General features: G+C 53.2%; 1 protein-coding gene across 5 annotated transcripts in view; it reads left to right on the top strand.

Annotated features, from left to right (window-relative positions):
* Nucleotides 1-1393: 1393 nt before the first annotated feature.
* Nucleotides 1394-20752, top strand: part of CD6 (CD6 molecule) — a 40563-nt gene continuing 21204 nt past the window's right edge. For 2 of the 5 annotated variants that reach the window (XM_019414568.2, XM_019414567.2), the window contains exon 1: nt 1394-1645. In XM_019414568.2, coding sequence (XP_019270113.2) covers nt 1585-1645 — 61 coding nt within the window. In that variant the 5' untranslated portion in view covers nt 1394-1584. The remainder of the gene's footprint in view (nt 1646-20752) is intronic. The other 3 variants (XM_019414565.2, XM_019414564.2, XM_019414569.2) reach the window with 2 other exon arrangements.

The following is a 20752-nucleotide window of genomic DNA, read 5'->3' as shown; positions in this document are numbered from 1 at the left end:
CTCTCCTCCAGCCCGTTCAGACGTGTCTCTCTTAGGACACTACTCATCAGCAGGAGACCTCTCCTGTGTTCATCTCACCCTGGCCTGTGGTTTGGTCCTCTGGGCTTGTGAACTCTGTTCTCCTTGAAAGCAGGTTCTGCTTTCTTGCGTTCACCTTCCACAGAGTTCCCCACACCAAAGTCTCCCTAAGAGTCCGTTAAAGGGAAGTGAACCCAGGAGGTAGAGGTCCCCGTCCCCTGCCTGTGCTACCAGTGACCCTCCACAAGAGGGCAGCGTCAGCTGGTGCCAGAGCCCTGTCCACCCCGCAGGTCTGGGCCGGGTTTACAGTGGAGGGGCCTGGCTCCCCGTGGCTCCCATACCGGCAACATCAGAGGCGCCCTTGGAGCGGGATCCAGTGGAGAAATCCTCCCCATTCCACAGACGGGGAAATGAAGTCAAGCAGGGAGGGGGGGAAGCGTCAGGCCAGGCCAGGTAAATCTGAGATGAGGTCACACGGGGAAGGGCCAAGATAAAACCAGTCTCTTCCGGACTCAGTTTCTTCAAGGGCTCTGCTTATACAACCAAATTAAATTGTCCATTCCTTCCTTCACTCAGCATTTATTCAGCGCCTACAGTATGCCCTGCAGGGAGTGCCCCACAGGGAGGGCAGTGGTGAATGAAACACACAGGTCCCTGCTTCCTTCCTACAGCGTTCACCATAGACCAACTGAACAACTCAGCACCTCCCAGCAGTCCTGGCCCTTTGCTCCTGCTGTTCCTTCTGGCCCTTCCAGACACTTTCCACCATCTGCCTGTTGAAATCCTGCTCATCCTTCTTGGACCAGCTCCCCTGCCTGACTCTCACCAGGGAATGAACACCCAGCCCCGTGACCATAGGTGGGGGCGGGGGGGGGCACTGGAGCCTCTTGTGCCATCTCAGAGGACAGGTCCAGCCTGGGAGGATGTGGGGGACACCCCATCTCTCAGACCCTTCTCCATTTACAATTCTCCAAAGGGCATCTGGGACTTTCCCCTCTCAAAAGTGCAGGACCCCACCCTCCTCCTGACCAGCTACAAACACACCCAAGGACGAGGTAAATGTTGCAATTTTATCCCAGAAGAGCTGGCTTCCGTGGACCGGGACAGGGGTGGGTCAGGCGCTCACTCTTCCCACATGGACTGATTGATCATCTACTGTGCTTCAGGTCTCCAGAAAGGAAGCGTGTCCGCATTTCCTTTTTCTTTGGGAGACACTTGGAGGAAGTGTGTGTGCGTGTGTGTGTCCCTCTCTATGACTTCTGGGGTTCAGCAGGGCTGGGTGGGCTCACAGGCATCTGGGCTCTCCCCCTCAGCCCCTGTGATACCAGCCTGGCTTCCTGGAGACCAAAACCACAAGTAGAGAGCACAGAGGTGTGAGAAACACACTCACAGGCTGGTTTGGTCGCATGCGTGCAAAGGAGCGCTCTCTCTTGCGGAGAGAGAGTTATAAACAGGAGCAGCCAAGGTCCGAGCGAGCGAGCGGGTGCGAGGAGCACCCAGCAGCCACGTCCACCTCCTGGCCCGGGGATGGGGCTTCCCGCTGGCTGGCGCGCATAGCTGCCAGAGATGGCCCCGGACATGTGGCTGTTCTCTGCCGTCCTTGGATTGCTGTCGGCAGCCCTCTCAGGTAGGGCCCCTTTGCCACCTCCTGCCGCTCATGCTGGGCGACCTGGGTCCTGGCCTCTTGCTTGGCCCCCTTTCCGGTCATTTTCTCACTCACCTTTCTAGAACCTTTTAGCCGAGACGGTGCCAGGGAGGCCCCAGCTACGGCAACAGCGGCTGGGACCTGGAGAGGGGCCAGGATCCCCCCGGGGGAGCTGGGCTGTGCCTGGACGGTGCCAGAAGGCTCAGCATGCACGCGTGATGTCTTGTCAGCGGGCTCCCAGGGTCTGAGGAGGGAGACGCCTCCCACCATAAGTTTGGGAACTCCCCATCCCCATTTCTCGGCGACTCTCAGGGAGAGAGAGAACGGTCCAGAGACAGAATTCAGGGAAGCCAATGGGAATTGAGGACAGCTGGGGGCTTGTGGCTCACATGCAACCAGTCAGGGGTAGTTTAGGGCACAAGTGAATAGGAGAGCTCTTGAGGACCCCCTCCTGCCCCCTCCTGAGCTCCCCCTGGGTGCCAAGGCACTTTGTGACCTGGGCAGGGGCATCAGGCAGGCAGTTTGGGGGCCGGCTGTGTTCATCAGACGCTGTTGGCCTCTGTCAAGTGCAGGGTCCTAGCTGGCGGGAGCTGGGCGGGGGCCTGCTCCTGTTGGGACCTTTCAGGGGATGGGGAGACTCATGGAAACAGAATTCTGGGCCAGGGAGCCCGGGTCCGCCTGGCAGTGGAGATACCAAGTGCTTTCACTTTGCTTTCACAAGGGGACCCAGAGAGGCCCCATCAGGAGGGCCACCCAAGCCCAAGCCGACTCGGAGAGCTGAGAGAGGTGGGGAGTTATTTGGGATGGCGGACAACTCCTCTCTCGGCCTCCATCTAGAGGCATGTGCTCCTGAACTCACCCCGGTTCGGGGAAAGCCATTTAGCTGGAACGCGTGTGCCTTCAGCTCCGTGTGGGGTCGTGTGGTCTCTCTCGCTCTACCAGGAGCACCCGGACTCAGCCGCCTTCTGCCCCTGAGCTAAGAGCTAAGACCTAAGACGGACAGAGGGTCAGAGCAGGGGCCCCTCCTTCCCCATCTCCACTGTCGCCACCCTCCGTCCTTTTCCATGAGGCCCGACCGCCGGCCTAGGCTCAGAATGAAATCTGGGGCAGAGAGGGTGGCTGGCCGGCCCCTGGGCCCCGGGGAACCGGCCTTGAGTGGTGCCGCAAGCAGGTGGGAACCCAGGGCCCCGGGAGAGCCCAGGAGGGTGAAATGAAGGGACTCCTGGAGCCAAGGTCCCTACACCCCAGCCCTTTTTGTCCCCTCCTGACACTCCTGCCCGCCTCACCCCACTCCCAGCACAGATATTTCACTCCGTGTTTCTAAAACCACATTCATATTCAATGGTCTCACTTGTTACTAATACCAGTTTAGTCTTGAAAGGAAACTTGATGTCACGATTCTAAGTGGAAAACCGACATCATGTGCCATAAATAAAAGATGAAGGTAAGCATAAAAATAAATGGGGGTGGAAACCAATTTCTATTACGTGCTAGCAAAAAGTTGAAAGAAAGCAAAGGTCCTTGAGCTTGAAGCCGACACCTGTCCCCCCTGTTAAAGGGGAGATGGGGTGGCGATAGAGATACCCTGGCTCCAAATTGTTACTTTCTTCTTGATCTTTCAGGGGGACTGATAGCACTTGGAATAGGGAATAGTTTCCCTGCCGTGTGATTTAATGGCACTAAATGCTGCTTCCTGAAAGCCTCCTAAAGGGTCCCCAGAGGCATATGTCCTACTGCTGACAAATAGGGCCTGGCAGGAAGAACATTGCCGGCAGAAGGAAACGGTGTCCCCAGGAGTAAGGTGGGGAAGGCCAGAGCGAGCTGGTGTAGGGAGGCTGCTCCCCGGGCCTGCCAGAATGTTCTTCCCCGCCCCGCCCAGGTCCAGCAGGCCCAAACCCCAGCAGAGCTGAGCCCTAGGCAGGCAAGATGGACCCCGATCTGCCTGAGGGGTTCTCCTTGGCGAAATCAGTGTGTTGGGCCGATCAGAGTTGGGGAAAGGAAATGAGGGTCTCCAAGGAAAGAAAGAAAAAGAAAGAAAGGAAAACAACAGAGACGAGGGAGGAAAGGATCCTGGAAGAATGAGGCCCCAGAGGGAGTCCCAGGGCCTTCACTCTGACAACTGCATAGAGCCCCGGAGAGGTTAGCAGGCTGCGTCTGGGGCCGCAGGAGGCCGGAGGCTGGCCCTCCTGGGCCCCGGAAGACCCAGCCATGGCTCTTTCGCGTTCAGCAGGCCTCCCCTCTCCGGCTGTCCTCTGTAGTCCTAGCACCAGGCTCCATCTTGGGCCTCACACAGCCATTCCTCTGGCCAGGCTGGCCTGGGTTCTGGGCCCTTCTCTCCTCAGGTCTGGGTGCCTGCTGTTCAATGACCAGGGCAGGGACCACGTTTTCCAGTTCTGCTGGTGCTCCCTGGAGGCCTGGGTCCAGGACCAGTTTGTCCACATGCCCTCCAGTTTTGTGCCTCAGTTTCCTGATCAGTCATCTGGGGACAAAGAGGGAGAAGGAATGGACTCGAAGCCTTTTTACTGGGGAAGATTGGGTGGGGTCAGGAGGCCAGGGTATTGCCTGGGCCCCGTCTCTGACTCACCCTGTGTTCTTCTCTGATCTGGACTTGGGTTTCTGCGCCAGTGAAATGGGGTGCTTTGGGTGGACGATCCCGAAGGGCTCGGTCAGACCTGACATTTCTGTGTGCAGAGCGATAACATAGAACCAGGCCTCTCCCCCAAGGGCCGTGCCGAGGTTGGTGACTCTAATTCCATCTGGACGGTGGTGGGTTGAGGGCTTCTGTTGTGCACTAAAAAGGCTGTTTGTGGTTGCTTTATTAAAAAAAAAAAAAAAGTTTCTTAAATTAACAAATTTTTTAACATCGATTTTTCCCCTTGGCTTGTAAATTCAATATACAAAAATCACTTTATTTATAAGTCCAGTAATTTTCGACAATGACTCTCAGGGAGCCTTTGATGAATATTTCATCAAATCAGGTTGAACGGAGTAAGCGCCTTAAATAATAAATACCACTCACAAAGGTAGCTGATTAAATTCCCTTAGATCTGTAATGTCTAATATAGCGGCCAGCGGAAGTTGCATTTGAAACGCGGTCGTCTGAGTTGAGAAGGTTGGAAAGGTAACATACACAGCAGATTTCGAAGATGGGTTCAAAAAAAGAACACAAAATACCTCATTAGTTACTTTTATGTGAATTGTATGTTGAGATGATAATTTGCTGGATATGTTAGGTTAAATACATTTTATCATTATAATTAGGTTGATCTATTCCTTCTTAACGTTTAAAAAATGTGGCTACTAGGACATTTTAAATGACCCAGGTAGCTTGCATGATGTTTATATCGGATAGCACTGCCTTACCTAATCTAAGCTGCATTTGCACATCTAACGAACTCGATTGTCTTATAAATGCTTCAAACAGCTCTAAGAAACACAACTGTTCCAAGGATTTCAGAGAATACTTACAGATCTAAAACACTAACTTTTAAACAGAGTATTAAGTTCTCTGAAATATGCCAATAATGTTTACAGACATTACCAAACTCTCTTAAGTTTTTAACTCAAAATTTCAACTGAAGTCAATTACTCGGTCACACACACGAGAAATTCCAGTGGCCACGTGTTCTTAAACATCACAGGTAACAGGACTTCATGCAGCAACGCACAGAAATTGATCCAACCGAAACTTAACATAAATTATATAATTACTCAGGGTTTCCACGTCTTTCCATCATCTTTATTTTTCAAATTCTAATCTTCTTGGGCTTCAAAGCCACTTGCCAAGGAGAAAAGGATTGTCCCATAGCAGATAACATGGATTATCCCCCCGGAGACTGGAGGGTCTGTCTTAGTGCATTGAGAGGAGGTCAGCTTTTCTATTGTTTTGCCGAAATAGAAGATTAAGATTCTCCTGCGCTGCTGATGCGTGTGAGATGAGCTTTTGGATAGGCTGTGCCCTTCACTTGAGCCGGTCCCTTGACCTGTGACCTCTGGACCCAACTTCTGCAAGCCTAATTCTCTATGTGTCCTGGATCAGATTTAATCCAATCCACCCGATTGGATTAAAACAAACAAATGTGTTTGCTATTCAGTTCTTCTTCTTTTTCTTCTTTCTTCCCCCCTCTCATTCTTCCCAGCTGGCAAGACAGATGTATAAATAATATATGACCGGCATCTGTGTATTTCTCCTGGCTTAGTCTGGCTCTCTGGTCACAGGTCAATGACTGGTGGGGGACGTTGGCATGACGGTCACCATCGTGGTGATGTGGGATGATGCGGCTCCTAGGGTAACGTGGCTTATTACAGAGGCATCTAGAATGGGTAAGAAACACTGTCCACTGACTGCCTCACTCAGTCTGCATTTATTGAGGCCTGCTGGGAGCCAGTCTCATTGCCTGATAGGGAAACTCAAGCATCACATTGGGCCCCCAGCTGTTGGATTCAAAGGCTGAAGAATCAGCCCTATTCCTGGGGACAAGGGAGGGATTAAGCAGGTGGCCCCAATGGAGGCTTTGGGACAGGGGCTTGGAGGAAAAGACTAGGCCATGTGGATGGCTGTGAAACCAGCAACCCGTACCCATGTTGATGCTCAGTCCTGCACTGAACAGACCCTGGCGGGGGCTGGAATCCCCAAGCCCATCTCCTCTCTACTCACAATGTCCTCAGACTCTCCATCCCAATCCCCGGCACTGCCTCCTACCCCCCCCCCCAAGCCTCCCCCAGAGTCAGGGCTACCAGAGTCCCTCAGAGCAGGACTTCCTGGGGCCCTCATTCCTGTCCCTTCCCAGGGTTTTCGAAAGCTGCCAATTCACTGATAATTTACTTAATATTTTCAGTGGATATTTTATTTTTGTTTTTATTTTTCAACAGCAGAGATCCCAATGCAGGGCTCAAATTGTCTTTTTGAGATCATTTTCTGAGCTGAAGTTGGATGCTTAAACAACTGAGCCACCCCAGGTGCCCCTAAGCTGATGTTTCAAAGTGTAAATACTTTCGTTTTTAGAAAAAAACTTTATGTTGCTCCCTTAAAGATAAAGCCATTGTAAATCACCTTAATGGTGGTAATGGTGAAAATAAACATCATGGAAACAAAATGTCACTAAATTCTAGCCAGATGTGTTGCTGTTTTCCTTGAGCTCAAATGGGAGGGTTTCTAGATGTCAGAGAGGCATTAGGGACTAGCGCCCTGAGAGATTTTCTCCTGCAAGTAGTCAGAAAGGCTGAAAAGGCATAACTGCCTTCATGTAGTTTAACACCATGTCAGTGACCACCTAAATCATTTCTCAAGGCTTCAGCTAAGGGCCTCACCCTGGTCCGGAGAAAGGGCGAGGGTGGTGGGCAATCTGTTCCCCTTACGGGACAAAGCCTGGGGAAGCCTTCTGCTTACCTTCCTGGTGGAACCCTAGACATGGCGACCCCGTTTCAGGCTGTCCCCAGGCCCCCAGGACAGCCCCTAGGCTCCTGGTGAGCCTTGAAGGTGAGAATGGTGCCCAGATTCACATCCCCCCGGTTTACCTCTGGGAACGAGCCCCTGTAGGGTGGGGACAAGGAACCAGGAAGACGGGTGAGCGTAGAATTTTAGAACTCATTCTGGCTCTCGATTGCAGGGGAATCTTGGGCAGGCCCATTCCTTCCTCTGGCCTTAGTTTCTTCTCTGGAAAATGGGCAAATTGAACACTAAAAACCCAGCCTAAAAACCCTCGTACTCTGTGGCTTTGCCGTTTGTGGAGCAGGGCAGCGGAGATCCAGCTGTTAGAAACCAACTGGAGTATGGGCGCAACATGGTAACCCCGGCCGGCACCTGCCACACGGAATCGTGGACCCTGGCCGGAGGCCGGCTTGGCTTCTCGGTCCCGGCTCTGGGTGACCTGGGTTATTTCTCAGCTTCTGTGTGCCTGCAGGCTACAAATAAAAACACCCACCTCACCACATTATGAAATTTAGATAATTGCATCGGAAAATGCCTGAACATAGTAGTGCTTAAAAATGTGAGTTATAAATGTTACACAGCCAGGAGAAGGGGCTTGTAAATGCGAGTGCAGGGGTTAGTGGTTAACACGCTGTTTGCACAGTGAGCTCGTTTACCCACATGACAAGCCCAGCGTATAGATGAGGAAACCAGGGTTTATCGAGGCCGAGAGACCGGTCCAAAGTCTGTAGCTAGTAAGTGACAGGACTTGAGCTTAGGAGTCGCAGCTCTGGCTCTTTCCCAGGGAAGAGCGGCCTGGCTTGCCTCCTGGAGGGCTGTCCTCGGGGCTCCTTGCAAATATGAGGTTCTCCCCCAGCTCCCCCATCCCCCCTAGCTTGCAGCCTGAGGGGCCTCTGAGGTTCCGGGGTCTCCTGGAAGGCTTCTCAGGGACAGATGGGGTCAAATGTGGCTGCGCCCTTGTGGGGTCCTGCTGTGCACCCACCCTGCCCGCCTAGGCCAGAAATGAATGAAGGGGAAGCTGAAGAGGCACCGCGAGCCTGGGGACGGTTTGTCTGGCGGGAGGTTCCATCTAGTCACATTTATTGGGCGCCTGCTGCGTGCCAGGCCCTGTACAACACCGAGATGTGAGATACGAAGGTTTGTCCTCGAGCACTTTACGTGCTGTGAGGAAGATGATAAAACACACAGGGTCAGCCTGGGGTACGTGTGACAACAGATGCAATCCGTTGACAGCAGTAACCACCATTCACTGCAGGAGACTTACTGTTCTGTAAGCATCGGCTGAGCGGATGCTGTCCCGCCCTGACATTGGGTCATTTTATGGTTGGGTCAACTAAGGCTCAGAAGTTTATGTATTTGGTCCCAGGCTGGGGGCGGATGCGGAGTTTAAATCCAGGTCCGTAGGTCTCCAAAACCCACATTCTCCGTCACGGGGCTACACTGCCTTCCAGACAGAGCTGGGAGTCTGAGAAGAGGAGGGCCCGAGCCTCCTGGAGACACTTGGTGGCTTCTCAGATGGGCGGTGGCGGTAGGGGCAGGGGGGTAGGGTGGAACCTGGCTGTCCCGAGGGGGCTGGACATACAGAGAAGGGTGGCCCAAACATCCTGGGCACAAAGTGTGCAAAAACTAATGAGGCCTGAGGAAAGTGTAAATGGTCCGTTGTGTTGTGGCAATATCAGCTTCCTGGTTTTGGTAAGTTACTCTGGTTGGTTACATAATATGTCATCACTGGGGGGAAGCCGGGCAATGGATACACGAGACTCGTCTCCGTGCTATACTGGGTGGGAAACATTCTTTGCAGAAGGACCGATTTGAGCAGAAGCCTGGAGGTGAGACAGTCAAGGTGAAAGCCCAGGACAGGCTGGCTGTGGGGGAGTGGCTGACCAGCCGGCCCTGCTGGTCCTATAGGGAACGTTCTCTTCCTCCTGATTCATCTGGACTGCTGTGTGGTGGGGATTCAATGAGCTGATATTCATGAAAATGCCAAGCCAGAGACTAGCCCACAGAAAGCACACACATAGACCGTATACACGTTTAAGGATGTTAGCCGGGCAGTCACAAGGGTAACAGCTTCCCAGACAGCACTCTGTAAATTCATAGATCTATTTCCTCATTGCAGCCCTATGAAATAGGAGTTATTACCCCCATTTTACCGATTAAGTGGCTGGGGCTCCGAGAGGCAAAGGGACTTTTCCTAGATCACACAGCTAGTAGATGCACAGCTAGTGGATCTTTAACTTGACCTTGTGACTCCTGATCCATGTTCTTTCCCAGCCCTGGAAAATAGGCAGGGTTTGGGCCACGGACCCCGTCCACTTCAAGATTTCTTCGGGAAAGGTCTCCCCATTCTTTGGAGACTTTTCATCTCACCCACTATCGGCTGGGCGGTCATGGAACCCGGTTAAAAAAAAAAAATAAAACCCTTGAAGCTACTCATGAGTCAGAAGCCACTTCCTGGCCAAGGAGCCACTCTGAGCCTCAGTTTCCCTGGCTGTAAAGCAGGGTTGATGTCAGCTTCCAGAACCCGGGTCTAGGATGAGGCTCCATGAGATGTTGGCTCTGAAGTACTTGGGAAAATATGGGATTCGTGGGCATGCTGAAGAGTCCCATGGCCATAACTGCTGCTGGGCCAGGGGCCATGACAGGAGCTCGTGGGGACAGCAGAAAAAGAAGAAGGAAGCCCCAGTTTCCGCCCACCATTTTGTAGAGTCCTGTGGCCCAACCGCCTTTGCCAGAAAATGGCAGCTGAGAGAGCCTCTGAGATGCCAGCCTGGACAGGGAGAGAGGGCGGAGGGGTCGTAAGAAGAAGTTGCCAGGCCCTTGGGGGATGCTAAACTGGGATCCCATAAGAGGAAAGTGATCCCCTGGCTTTCCCCTGTGTTTCCACCTATGTTAGAAGGTAGTGGCACACGTTAGAAGGTCTACCCTATATGTCTTCATGCCTCCCCTCCATCATGGCCAAGCTGAACTGGGCTCTCCAGGCAGTGCTCGCAGATGCCCAGGGGGTCTGTGCATGGGGCCGCAGGCTGTGCGAGTGAGGAAGGGCCTCAGCGCTGGGAGCTTCTCAAGATGTCTTGGGGGTCCCACCTGAGCACCCCACTTCCAATCTGGAAGTCAACTGCTGAGGCCTGAGCGAGGGAGGACACAGAGGTGAAGTCACCGTGTCGCCACAGCTATGCGCAAAGCCAAGCACAAGCTCTGTCCATTTGACAGAAGGACAAACTGATACTCAGAGAGCTCCAGCCATGCAGCCAGTCGCTGAGAGAACCGGGACCCTAGCCACCTTCTGGTCACCAACCCACCCCCACCAGCTGCCTCTTTCTAAATGGAGCTTAGGGGAAAGATTTTGATCTATGCATTTTTTTAAATTCTTTTTTGCTAGGGTGCTCACCTCATCTGGGAGGAGTGCGTGAGAGCTGGGCTGGGCGGGGGGGGGGGCAGAGGTGGGAAACCATCCCTGGACCGTGTCACCCCCCACCCCCTGCCGAGTCTGCTCAGGGAGATTCACTTTTCCCTACTTCCCTTGACTAAACTAAAGTCACTTGCCAAATGAATTCAACTCCTTGGAGAAATGTGCCACATTCTCCAGATAGGATTCTAGAAATATCATGACAGTATCTGGGCAGGAAGAAACCCCGGAGGGCTGCCAATCATGTACTCCTGTTTGTCAGAGGAGAAAACCAAGGCGCAGAGTGGCGGGATGGTGGGGGGACCGGATCAAGGGTCACGGAGCGGGAGTGGAAAGTGGGGCCTGCAGTGGGCATAGCGGGGGGGTCCTGTGCTCTCCCCAGTTGACATCAATACGAAACTAACCCTCATCCACAGAACTTTTTCAGATTTTTCCAGTTGTGCCAATAACGTCCTTTAAGGCAAAAGAAAACTCCAGTTAGGGGACTGTGCTTTATTCTCATGTCTCTTTCTGTTCCTTCAACCAAGAATAATTTCTCAGATTTTCTTTCTCTTTCATGACATTGATCCTTTGGAAGAGTATGGTCCAGTTATTCTGTGATCTGTATCCCAAGTCGTGGTTTGTCTGATGATTCCTTGTGATTAGTCATGTCTTCTATGGCAGAAATAGCACAGAAGTGCCGTGGTGCTATCGTCGGTCTCTCGTGTCAAGAGGCGTGCCCCATCGGCTTGTCCCATCCGGGTGTTCTAATTTTGACTGCGTGGCTAAGGGGATGTCTGTAGGTAAGGTTGCTCTTTTCTGCTTTGTGACTCATGTGCGTCCCGGGGGCAGAGTCTGTGAGAAAGTGTAAACACGTTAGCTGCCCTCAAACTTCTACCCTCTAGTTGTGACATTAGTGATGACCCTGGCCTGAATCGGTTACCATTGCTACCGTTTCTCCATGGTGATGTTATGACGCCATCGTTCCTTCTACAAGTTTAGTCACTGGCTTGGCTTTCTTGGCTCAGGTTCAGGGGGTAGGAGCCAACTGGTTCAGCGCCTCAAAGGCTGGAGCTGAAGAGGCCAAGGTGTGGGCCTCTCAGGCTGGGCCTCTGGCGGCGGCCATCTTGCTCCGCCTCAGAGGTTAGAGCTTGGTTCAGTTCCTCTCTGCTTCCGGGGCCGCTTCCCTCCCTGCCTACAAGTTTTGCCATTCATTTGTAGCTCCCACTACATGTCGGGCACCGTTTTCAGCCACTGAGGATGCGGGACACAGCCTCAGACTTCAAGGAGCTTATATTCTAGAGGGGGGAAAGCAGACAAATGAACAAGCACGTTTCAAAATCAGTATCACATCAGAAAGGAAGTACCTGCAACAAGGGAAATGAAGCAGAGTCCGAAAGACAGAGAGTGACTGGGGTCGGGGTCCAGGTAAGGCCTCTGGGGGCATTTGAGCAGAGATGTGACTCATGAGATTAACCTGGAATCGAGATGGAGAGATCAGGGAGCAGGACCTTCCGGGCGGAGGGAAGGCAGGCGCAAGGGCCCTGAGGTGGACCAGTTGAGGTGCTGGAGGAGATTGCTGAGGGAGCGGGGAGCAGAGAAGATAGAGACAGACGGGCTGCAGATGTCAGGGATCATCAGTCACGCAGGGGCTTGGAATGAACCCGTGGGAAATGGGAAATCTTCAGAGAGTTTTAGGTATAAAAAGACATGACCCGATCTGCGTTTAGGCGTATACAATTATTTAACAAATATGGTTTATGATCAACTCCACACTTAAACCTAAGTCAGTTTGTTTGGACCTCCTGTCACCATCATCCATTTTCAACAAATATTACCTCGGTAAACAGAATATGTCCGTATAAACAAAACACTGAAAACAAAGTGGCTTTAAAGAGCCTGCTATTCAAGCCTGAGTCACTCTCCCCTTGGTACGAAGTGTTACGTGTTCAAGGCTGGGCGGCACCAGCCAAGACTTGGAACCCCAAGCACCGAAGGACTGGAGAAGGGCTAATTTCCTTTACTGTGGGATTCAGTCCTAGTTAATACCCACTCTTAAATTGTCTGGGGACACTGGAGGGCCATGCCGTGAGGGAGGGAAGTGCAGTCTGCCGGGAACCCTCAAACCAGCCGTCAGAGGCAAGGGAGCCCCCTCCCTCCAGCGGTCAGACCCCATCTGGCCCGGTTGGCCCATTTTACCCTGGAGAAACTGAGCCCCCTCCCCACCCGCCGCCCCGTCCCACAGGGACTTACCCAAGGTCATAATCCTGGCTGGTATCACTTCTGCCAAATTCCGTTGTCACTTCCACCGGGCTCCAGCCGAAAATGCACACGCGCCGTAAACATCAGTCATCCTTATTGTAAAAAATCGTTCTAACAACCACACGAAAAGAACTGTCACCCGGCACAAAACTCGGCCTCTCGTTCTCGAAGGAGGCAGTGTGCAAGTCCCTGGAGCGAGGCGCGTGTTTCGTCCCTCACCAGCATGACGGTGGGTGCGGGGGGCATCGTGCTGCCTCTGATCAGTGTCTGTCAGGACTGCTGTGAGCACGTAGAATCTGGGGTCCGGGAGACGAGCGTTTGATTCCAGGCCCCACCACCTCCTCGGGGGCCCTGGGCGAGGTCCAGAACCTCCTGAGGGGACACGGGCCTACGCCCCAATGCCAGTTCCTCCATTCTTACCCTCGAGATGGACTTTCCACCTTCCCTGAAGATCTTTACGGACCATTTCTAGCCACCTGCACGTGCATGGATGGTCTCGGTTCCAGCCATGTCAACAGAAGCCGTGAAACAGTCCCGGGAGCACTTGCGGGTTTAGGGTCTGGCCCTCTGGAAGTGAAGGAGGGGGCACAACCATGCATCTTGCAAGTTCCCCCCTCCCACCCGCCTCCTGGAATTCCCTAGAAGTCCCAGGGGCCTTCCCCCCACCCCCAGCCCCTGCCTCTGGAAGGCCACCTTTGTTGCAGGTATATGTGACTTCGTTTTCTAGAGCTACCATAAGGCAGCACCACGGATTGGTGCGTGAGCAACAGAAGTGTATCGTGTCACAGCTCGGGAGGCTGCAAGTTCAAGATCAGGGTCTCCTTCTCAGGCGGGGAGGGAGCATCTCTCCCAGGCCTCTCTCCTAGCTTCCGACGGTTTGCTTGGCGTTCTTCGCCATTCTTTGGCTTGTAGAAGCCCTGATCCGATCTCGGCCTTCATCTTAACATGGCATTCTTCCTACGCGCATACACCCGTGTCCACACTTCCCCTTTTTATGAGGACCCCAGTCCTCCTGGACCAGCCGCCCCTCCCCACCCCCGCCCCCACCAATGACCTCGTTTTAACTTGACTACCTCTGTGAAGAGCCTATCTCCAAATAAGGTCACATTCTTAGGTACTGAGGTCAGGACTCCAACATATCTTTTTTGGTGAGACACAATTCCACCCATAGCCGTGTGTGCGTGCACGTGTGTGTGCATGTGTGTGTGTGGGTGTGTGTGTGAGAGAGAGAGAGAGAGAGAGAGAGAGACACTCAGGGGTAGAATTTCTGGGTCATGACTATGGAAATGTTTTTAAAGTCGTTGTGTGGGCTCGGCTCCCGCCAGCGATCTACAGAGTCCCTGCTGACCCCCGTTCTCAATACTCAGCATTACCCCACTTCTCAATTGTGGGTGTATGATACCGTTTCCCCGTGGCCTTACTTTGCATTTTTCTGATGACTGTGAGGCTGGATACTTCCCATGAGTTTATGGGTCCCGCGTGTTTCTGCTTCCGTGAAGTGCCTATCCAGGCCGCTTGCCCAGTGTTCCATCGCTTGCCTTTTCCTTATCGATTTATAGACAATCTCCTTTTCTAAGGAGGGTTTCCTTTAAGGGGAGGCGAGGAGAAGGGAAGGGGAGGGGGAGGTTAGGGCACCCTTTGTGGCCTTAGATGTGGAGGACTGACCTGCACAGTTACTCCTTCGGGAGAGAAACAGAAAACCGCTCTGGGTCCTCTGTCTCCTTCTGGAATCCGTGGGGCCGGGTGTGATTCAGAATCGAGACTGTTTGGACTTCTTCTCTGCTTTGTCAGGTCTCAGGCAGGGCCCGGTCAGCCACTGGCATCGAATACGTTAATATATCTGCAGCAACAATGTGTGATTGTCCACACCACACGAATAAACAAAGACCTTGCTTCGGTAAAGGTCAGGTGCCACCACCAACAGACTTATGAAAACACTTTCAGTTTGGGGGTCTCTGGGGCTCCCAGACCGCGGTAAGGGAGTGTGCACGCAAACCCCAAGCTGGGCCCTCTGGTGCCCCCTTTATCGGCTAATCCCCCTGACTGCTCCAGGGAGGTGACATGACCATCCCCATTCACGCTGGAGAAGGGTCGCCGAGGCGCGGAGAGGCTAAGAAATCCAGATCCTGGTATGAAGAGGAAGAGGGGGACTTGGACCCACATCGGTCTGACTCCAGGGCTCACAGACGTCCAACCCTCTGGTGGTGACTTCTTGGTTTCTCCGTTCCCCAGGACTCGAGAGTTTAGAAACAAAGTCACAAGCCAGAGGAGTGGATTGGGAGGGCAGAGCACAGCTGGGAGTGAGCGGTGGCTCCGTTGGCTGAGCCAGACCCTCACCCCAACGCAGTGGGTGCCGGTGGCCGGAGCTTGGGACGCCCACCCCAAAACTCTGCCGAACTTGCCAAGTGCCCATCATACTCTGGTACTGACCAAACATTCAGCCGGACCTCTGTGTATCCTGGTTTGAAGCCTAAAGGCTTGGGGAGAGGCGCTGATCAGAGATCTTAGCCGTCACTGGGAGCAGGGGCTTGAGAAAGCAGCATGTCTTCCCGGTGTATAAATCGGGGCCGAAGCACCTTGGCAGAGAATGATGGGAAGGCCTGTGAGGCCAGGCCACTGGCCGGGAGAACGAGGCGGGTACAGACAGAGGAATGGGTCGTTGCTGCCCTTGGTGATCTCTCCTCCTGGCCCACTCACCTCTGGAAAGGGGCAGGTTGGGTCTCTTGAGTCCTTTGTCCAAGGCTTGGATGGCTCTCTCTCTCTCCCCACCACTTTCTCATCCCTGAGAACTCCTACACATCCTCTAAGACCCCTCCCGATGGTCCCCTGCTCTTTGGAGTCAAAGTTATTCCCTCCCACCTCTACTTCTCCTAGAGCACTTTGCTCTGACCCCTGGGACAGAAATTCTCCCCGACTGTACTGAGCCATGAGTACACGTGTGAGCCCTACCGCGACGTGCGCACAGCCTGGCCAACGGTGAGGAATGAACGAAGGACTGAAAGAATGCACCTTCTTGGCTAAGGGTTAAGATAGGCGGAAACGTGGAAGGACTTTGAGCCCCCTCAAAAGCAAGCCTACGTGTGACTTGTGGAGGGAAGCGTGGGGCGACCGTGAGGCCTGGCGGCTAAGACTGTGGGCCCGGACTGGATCTGAAGTGATATTCTGTCCCCCGCCCCCCGCTCCCCCCAAGACATTCCGGTCCCAGCCTGAAGTCACGTGCTAGGGAAGGGGCCCTGGTTCCTTCCTTAGAGGGATGCCGATGGCTTCCAGCAGCTCTGGGTGCCTGACATCCGGGGGGCCCTTCTCCTGAGGGGGCTTTAGGCCCCCTCAGAAAGGTGTTAGCACTGCCTCTAGGAGCTGGGGGGATTTTCATCCCGTGCCCACACTCAAGCTTCATTCACCCAGAAACTGCTGTTCAGCAGCTCTCAGAGACTCAAACCAGAGTCCCTCCAGAGGGCCAGTGGGTGGGGACAGGCCCCCTGGAAAACCCTGTGCGGCCCAGCGGGGTTTCGGCTTCCACTGAAACCCAGAAGAAACCTAGCCCTGAGCTTTGCACAGGGGGCCATGCTCTGGAGGATTTTATTCTTGAATCTCATTCTGCCTTCACACACCAGTCCCTGACCTGCCCCGGGGCCTTCGCTCGTGCCATACTCCCGACCCAGAATGCCCTTCTGCCTCCTCTCACTGGCTGATGCCGCATGAAGTCATGGAAAGAATAAATATGGGGAGCAAACCTGCATTTGCATTCTGGGTCTGTCAACTCCAAGCTTTGTGACCTTGGGCTAGTAACTTAACTTCTCCGAGCCTCTTTGTCAGGAAGACGGGTTTCCTCACAGGGTTGTCATGAGGATTGTGTTCAATAATGTGTGGAAAGCACTCGGCACAGAGGAAGCCCTTGGTAAATGTGCATCTGTTCACCCGGTCCTAGTAAAACGCTCCTTGACCATCAAGGCCTCGCCCAAATCCTCCTCCCCTGCAGGAACTTTCTAGACCCACCCTCCTCAGGGTTCTTGGGGACACCCTTTGTGCAGCCAGAGAGACAGGATTTAGCCAACTCGTGACACCTGGGCCTCCCGGCTGGACTCCAAACTGCAGGCCGGCCTGGGGCTCCCTCACCTCCACCTTTCTACAGTAGAGCCCAGAGAGGGCCTGGCCACGGGCATGACTCTGGAAACGCGGGCGGAGGTAAGGCGACTTATACAGACTTCTATTAAAAATAACGGGGGGCGCCTGGGTGGCTCAGTCGGCTAAGCATCCGACTTCGGCTCAGGTCACGATCTCACGGTCCGTGAGTTCGGGCCCCGTGTCGGGCTCTGTGCTGACAGCTCGGAGCCTGGAGCCTGCTTCGGATTCTGTGTCCCCACTACCCTCGTTTAAGAAATGTTTACATTTAAAAAAAAAAAACCAAACAAGAAATGTTTCCATTTTTGCTACATTTGGCAAAATGATCTATATTAATAAGAAAGAAAATCAAATAGATACTGTTGAAATACGTATTATTCTTTTCCTTCCTTCCCCAGAGGATTCACACACTCCAAAGTGTGATGTGTATACCATTGTCTTCCGTGCTTTCATATTTTTATTACACAAAAATGTATCAATACCCAATGGATGGGCACATGTGCCATATTTTATATAAGTGTTAGCATGCTGGACAGGCTGTTCTAACACTTACTTTTCTCATTCAATATATTATGTTTGCAAGATCTATCCAAGTGGACAGATAAAGATCTAGTTCATGCTTCTAGCGAAATAATCCAGTCTATGAATATAACACAGTATCTTTAATTATTTCCTGCTGGTGGGTTGTTAGATTACTCTTAATTTTCTTTTTTTTTTGTTTTAATTCTTTTTTACATTTATTTATTTTTTAAGAAACAGAGTGAGACAAAGCGTGAGTGGGGGAGGGGCAGAGAGAGAAGGAGACACAGGATCCGAAGCAGGCTCCAGGCTCTGAGCAAGCGGTCAGCACAGAGCCCGATGCGGGGCTCAAACCCACGAACTGTGAGATCATGACCTGAGCTGAAGTCGGACGCTCAACCGACTGAGCCACCCAGGCGCCCCACTCCTAATTTTCCTTCTGCAGTAAAAATCCCTGTGGATGTTTGCATGTGAACATGCCAGATAATTTTTTCTAGGATATGTATGGAAAGGAATAGGTTTGGGGGTGAAGGTCTGAACATCTTCAGCTTTTTGAGGTATTATTGGCCATTTGTCGATCCGTTATATGTGTAACGATGTGACCATCCTGCGTAATGTGTTTATAATCCGCTTTATCCACCTCCTATGCCCATGTGCACACACACACACACACACACACACACACATCTGTCACATATACACGTTCATACTCGTTGACCCGGCAAGATCTTGAGTACTTAACCAGGGCCGGCGTTGGTTCTCTCTTGTGATCGTACGTCAGTCATACGAGGCATTTACACCTGTGAGGTGGGGGAAGCAAGGCTGGCATATAATGAGATTGGCCCAACACGCCCATGGCGTGGAGGCAGCTGGGCGCCAAACCCGGGCAGGGTTGGTTCAAACACCCCCCCACCCGAGACCTACTAGAATCAGAATTCTAGAGGAGGGACTGGACGTCTGCCTTGCGCACTCAGTGGTCTGAATTGTTATGGGGGATCGAGCAGGTGGGACCTGTGAAAGGCCAGTCAGTGCCTCTGGCCTGCTGGGCTCTCTTGGAACCACGTCCCTTCTGTCACCCCTTGGGCTTAGTATGGAGCTGCTCATGACTCTCCATGGGTGGTGGTGTCTCATCTCACCGGGCGGTGGCGGCCCAGAAGGTGGGGTCTGGCGGAGGCGCCTGTGGGGTCAGGACCACGGGAGCCTTTGGTTTTGGAGGAACTCCTGTTACCATGGCAACCGCAGGCCCCGTCTCGTCTCTAGGACCACCGGATGAACATCTCTAGGACTTGCAGAGCCAGGGAAGGGGGCAGCAAAATGTGAGTGTGGGGCAGCTCTGCTGAGGTTCATAAGAGGGATGGGGAGGAAGGAGGACATAACGAAGTCTTTGGGGAGCTGGAACTGTCCCTTTGCAGAGAAGGCTGAAGGGCCCTCAGAGCCATCTTCGTGCCTGGGACGGAACGTGTAATCGACAGCCAGATGCCCCCCCCCCCCCCCACCCCGTATCCACTCAGCACCGGACAAGAGAAAGTAGGCCAAAGCCTCAGGATGGGGGGTCTTCACGACAGCTTCCAGATACCACATCCGAGGCATTTCACGTATGTTCTCCCCGCAGCCCTCGAGGCAACCCACGGACCTTCCCAGTGACACGCTCGTGTCCCTGACACCTGCTCCCGTCCCGGCACGCGGCGAGCGGTCAACGGGTGTGAATGGAATTGAACGCAGGCCAGCCTCAGACTCATTTCTCAGCTCTCGGCACAGTGTCACTCACACAGCCTCGCTCTCTTGAGCAAGAGAGAGAACGGGGGACTTCCAGAAATCTAACGGGCCCCAAAGCGGGTTATGTTGCGTTGTTCCTATGGTTGAGCTTCCCTTTTGGTGGAAATTATGAGCGGCCGTTGGACGTGGCGATGGAGGGGACAGAAATTCCAGCTGGGCATGCAGGGAGGGGGTCACGCAGATGAACATCCTCTGTCGTGTGACAGGGTGACACAAGAAAGTTAAAAAAGGCTGGAAGTTCTCTGCCCTGAGGGAGTGGAGTCCTCTGGAGCTCTGAACTCCCATCAGTCATGTGCTGTCTCAGCTTGGGCTGCTAGAGCCAAATGCCACAGACTGGATGGCTCGAAGTACCAACGTGGTCTCACAGTTCTGGAGGCTGGGAAGTCCAAGGTCAAGGTGCCTGCAGGCTCAGTGTCTGGTGAGGAACCTCTTCCTGGTTCATGGCTGCCCCCCCTTCCTGCTGTGTCCTCACATGGCAGAGGGCCAGAGTGCCTGTCTCCTGTTCTTTTTTCCATCAGGAGGTCCCCACCCTCATGACCTCATCTAACCCGAATTGCGTCCCAAGCACCCCACCTCCTGAACCATCACACTGGGGAGGAGGGCTTCAATATACAGATTTGGTGGGTTGGGGGGGGACACAAAGGTCCAGTTCATAGCGTGTGCACTGAGTTTCCTCTGTGTCCCCAAGATTTTCCTAGGTAGAAGAGGAGAGAGTGAAATCAAACAAAAACGCCCGTCAAATAAAATAAAGCCAAAATCCAAAGTCATTGACTTCCCCTTACATTTTCTTTTTAATTATAAAAATTTTTTCTTTCAGTTCATTTAGTTTGAGAGACAGAGAGACTGAGTGGGGGAGGGGCAGAGAGAGAGAGGGAGAGAGAGAGAGAGAGAGAGAGAGAGAGAGAGAATCCCAAGCAGACTCCGTACTGTCAGTGAGGAGCCCCGTGCAGGACTCGAATCCACAAACCGTGAGATCACGACCTGAGCAGAAACCGAACGTCAGATGCTTAATCGACTGAGCCACCCAGGAGCCCCCTAACTTCTCTATAGGTTCCAAAGGGAGGAAGGTCACCCCAACCTTCTTGGACTTAGAGATTCCCAGCGGGTACAGCCTGGTCTATTCACCACAGCCACCGACACCAGTGAGCGAGGGCTGTGCTGTCCCACCAAGCCCCTGGGCCAGCCTCGGTCTCCGTGACAAAGTAAACGCAGCCCGACTGGATGTCACAATCTCCCCCCAAGTCCCTTCGAAGACAGAACACAGCTACCGGCTCCGACTCCGGTTGCAAGTTACTTGTGTAAACAGGCACCATGCTTCTTTCCAAATTTAATGGAATTGTAGCTTGTTCCTTTATTCTGTCCAGCCTTTCGGCGGATCGCTGCCCAGTTAACGACCTCCAGGGAATTTCTTGAAAGAGAACCAGTCGTCTAGTCCCGGCCCCCTCCCTCTCCTGGCTGCTTCCCCGATACCCGCCCCACCCCACCTCGGTTCCACTGGTGGTTGGTCTTCTAAGTGTCCCTTTCCTCCTCACAATAGAAACGGGGGGGGGGGGGGGAGGGGGCAGATGGTACCGGACTCAGCCTGGGTCGG

Source organism: Panthera pardus, unplaced genomic scaffold (genome assembly GCF_024362965.1).
Source record: "Panthera pardus isolate Hobbes unplaced genomic scaffold, ASM2436296v1 HiC_scaffold_12, whole genome shotgun sequence".
Taxonomy (NCBI): Eukaryota; Metazoa; Chordata; class Mammalia; order Carnivora; family Felidae; genus Panthera; species Panthera pardus.
This window is presented reverse-complemented; position numbering and strand designations above follow the sequence as displayed.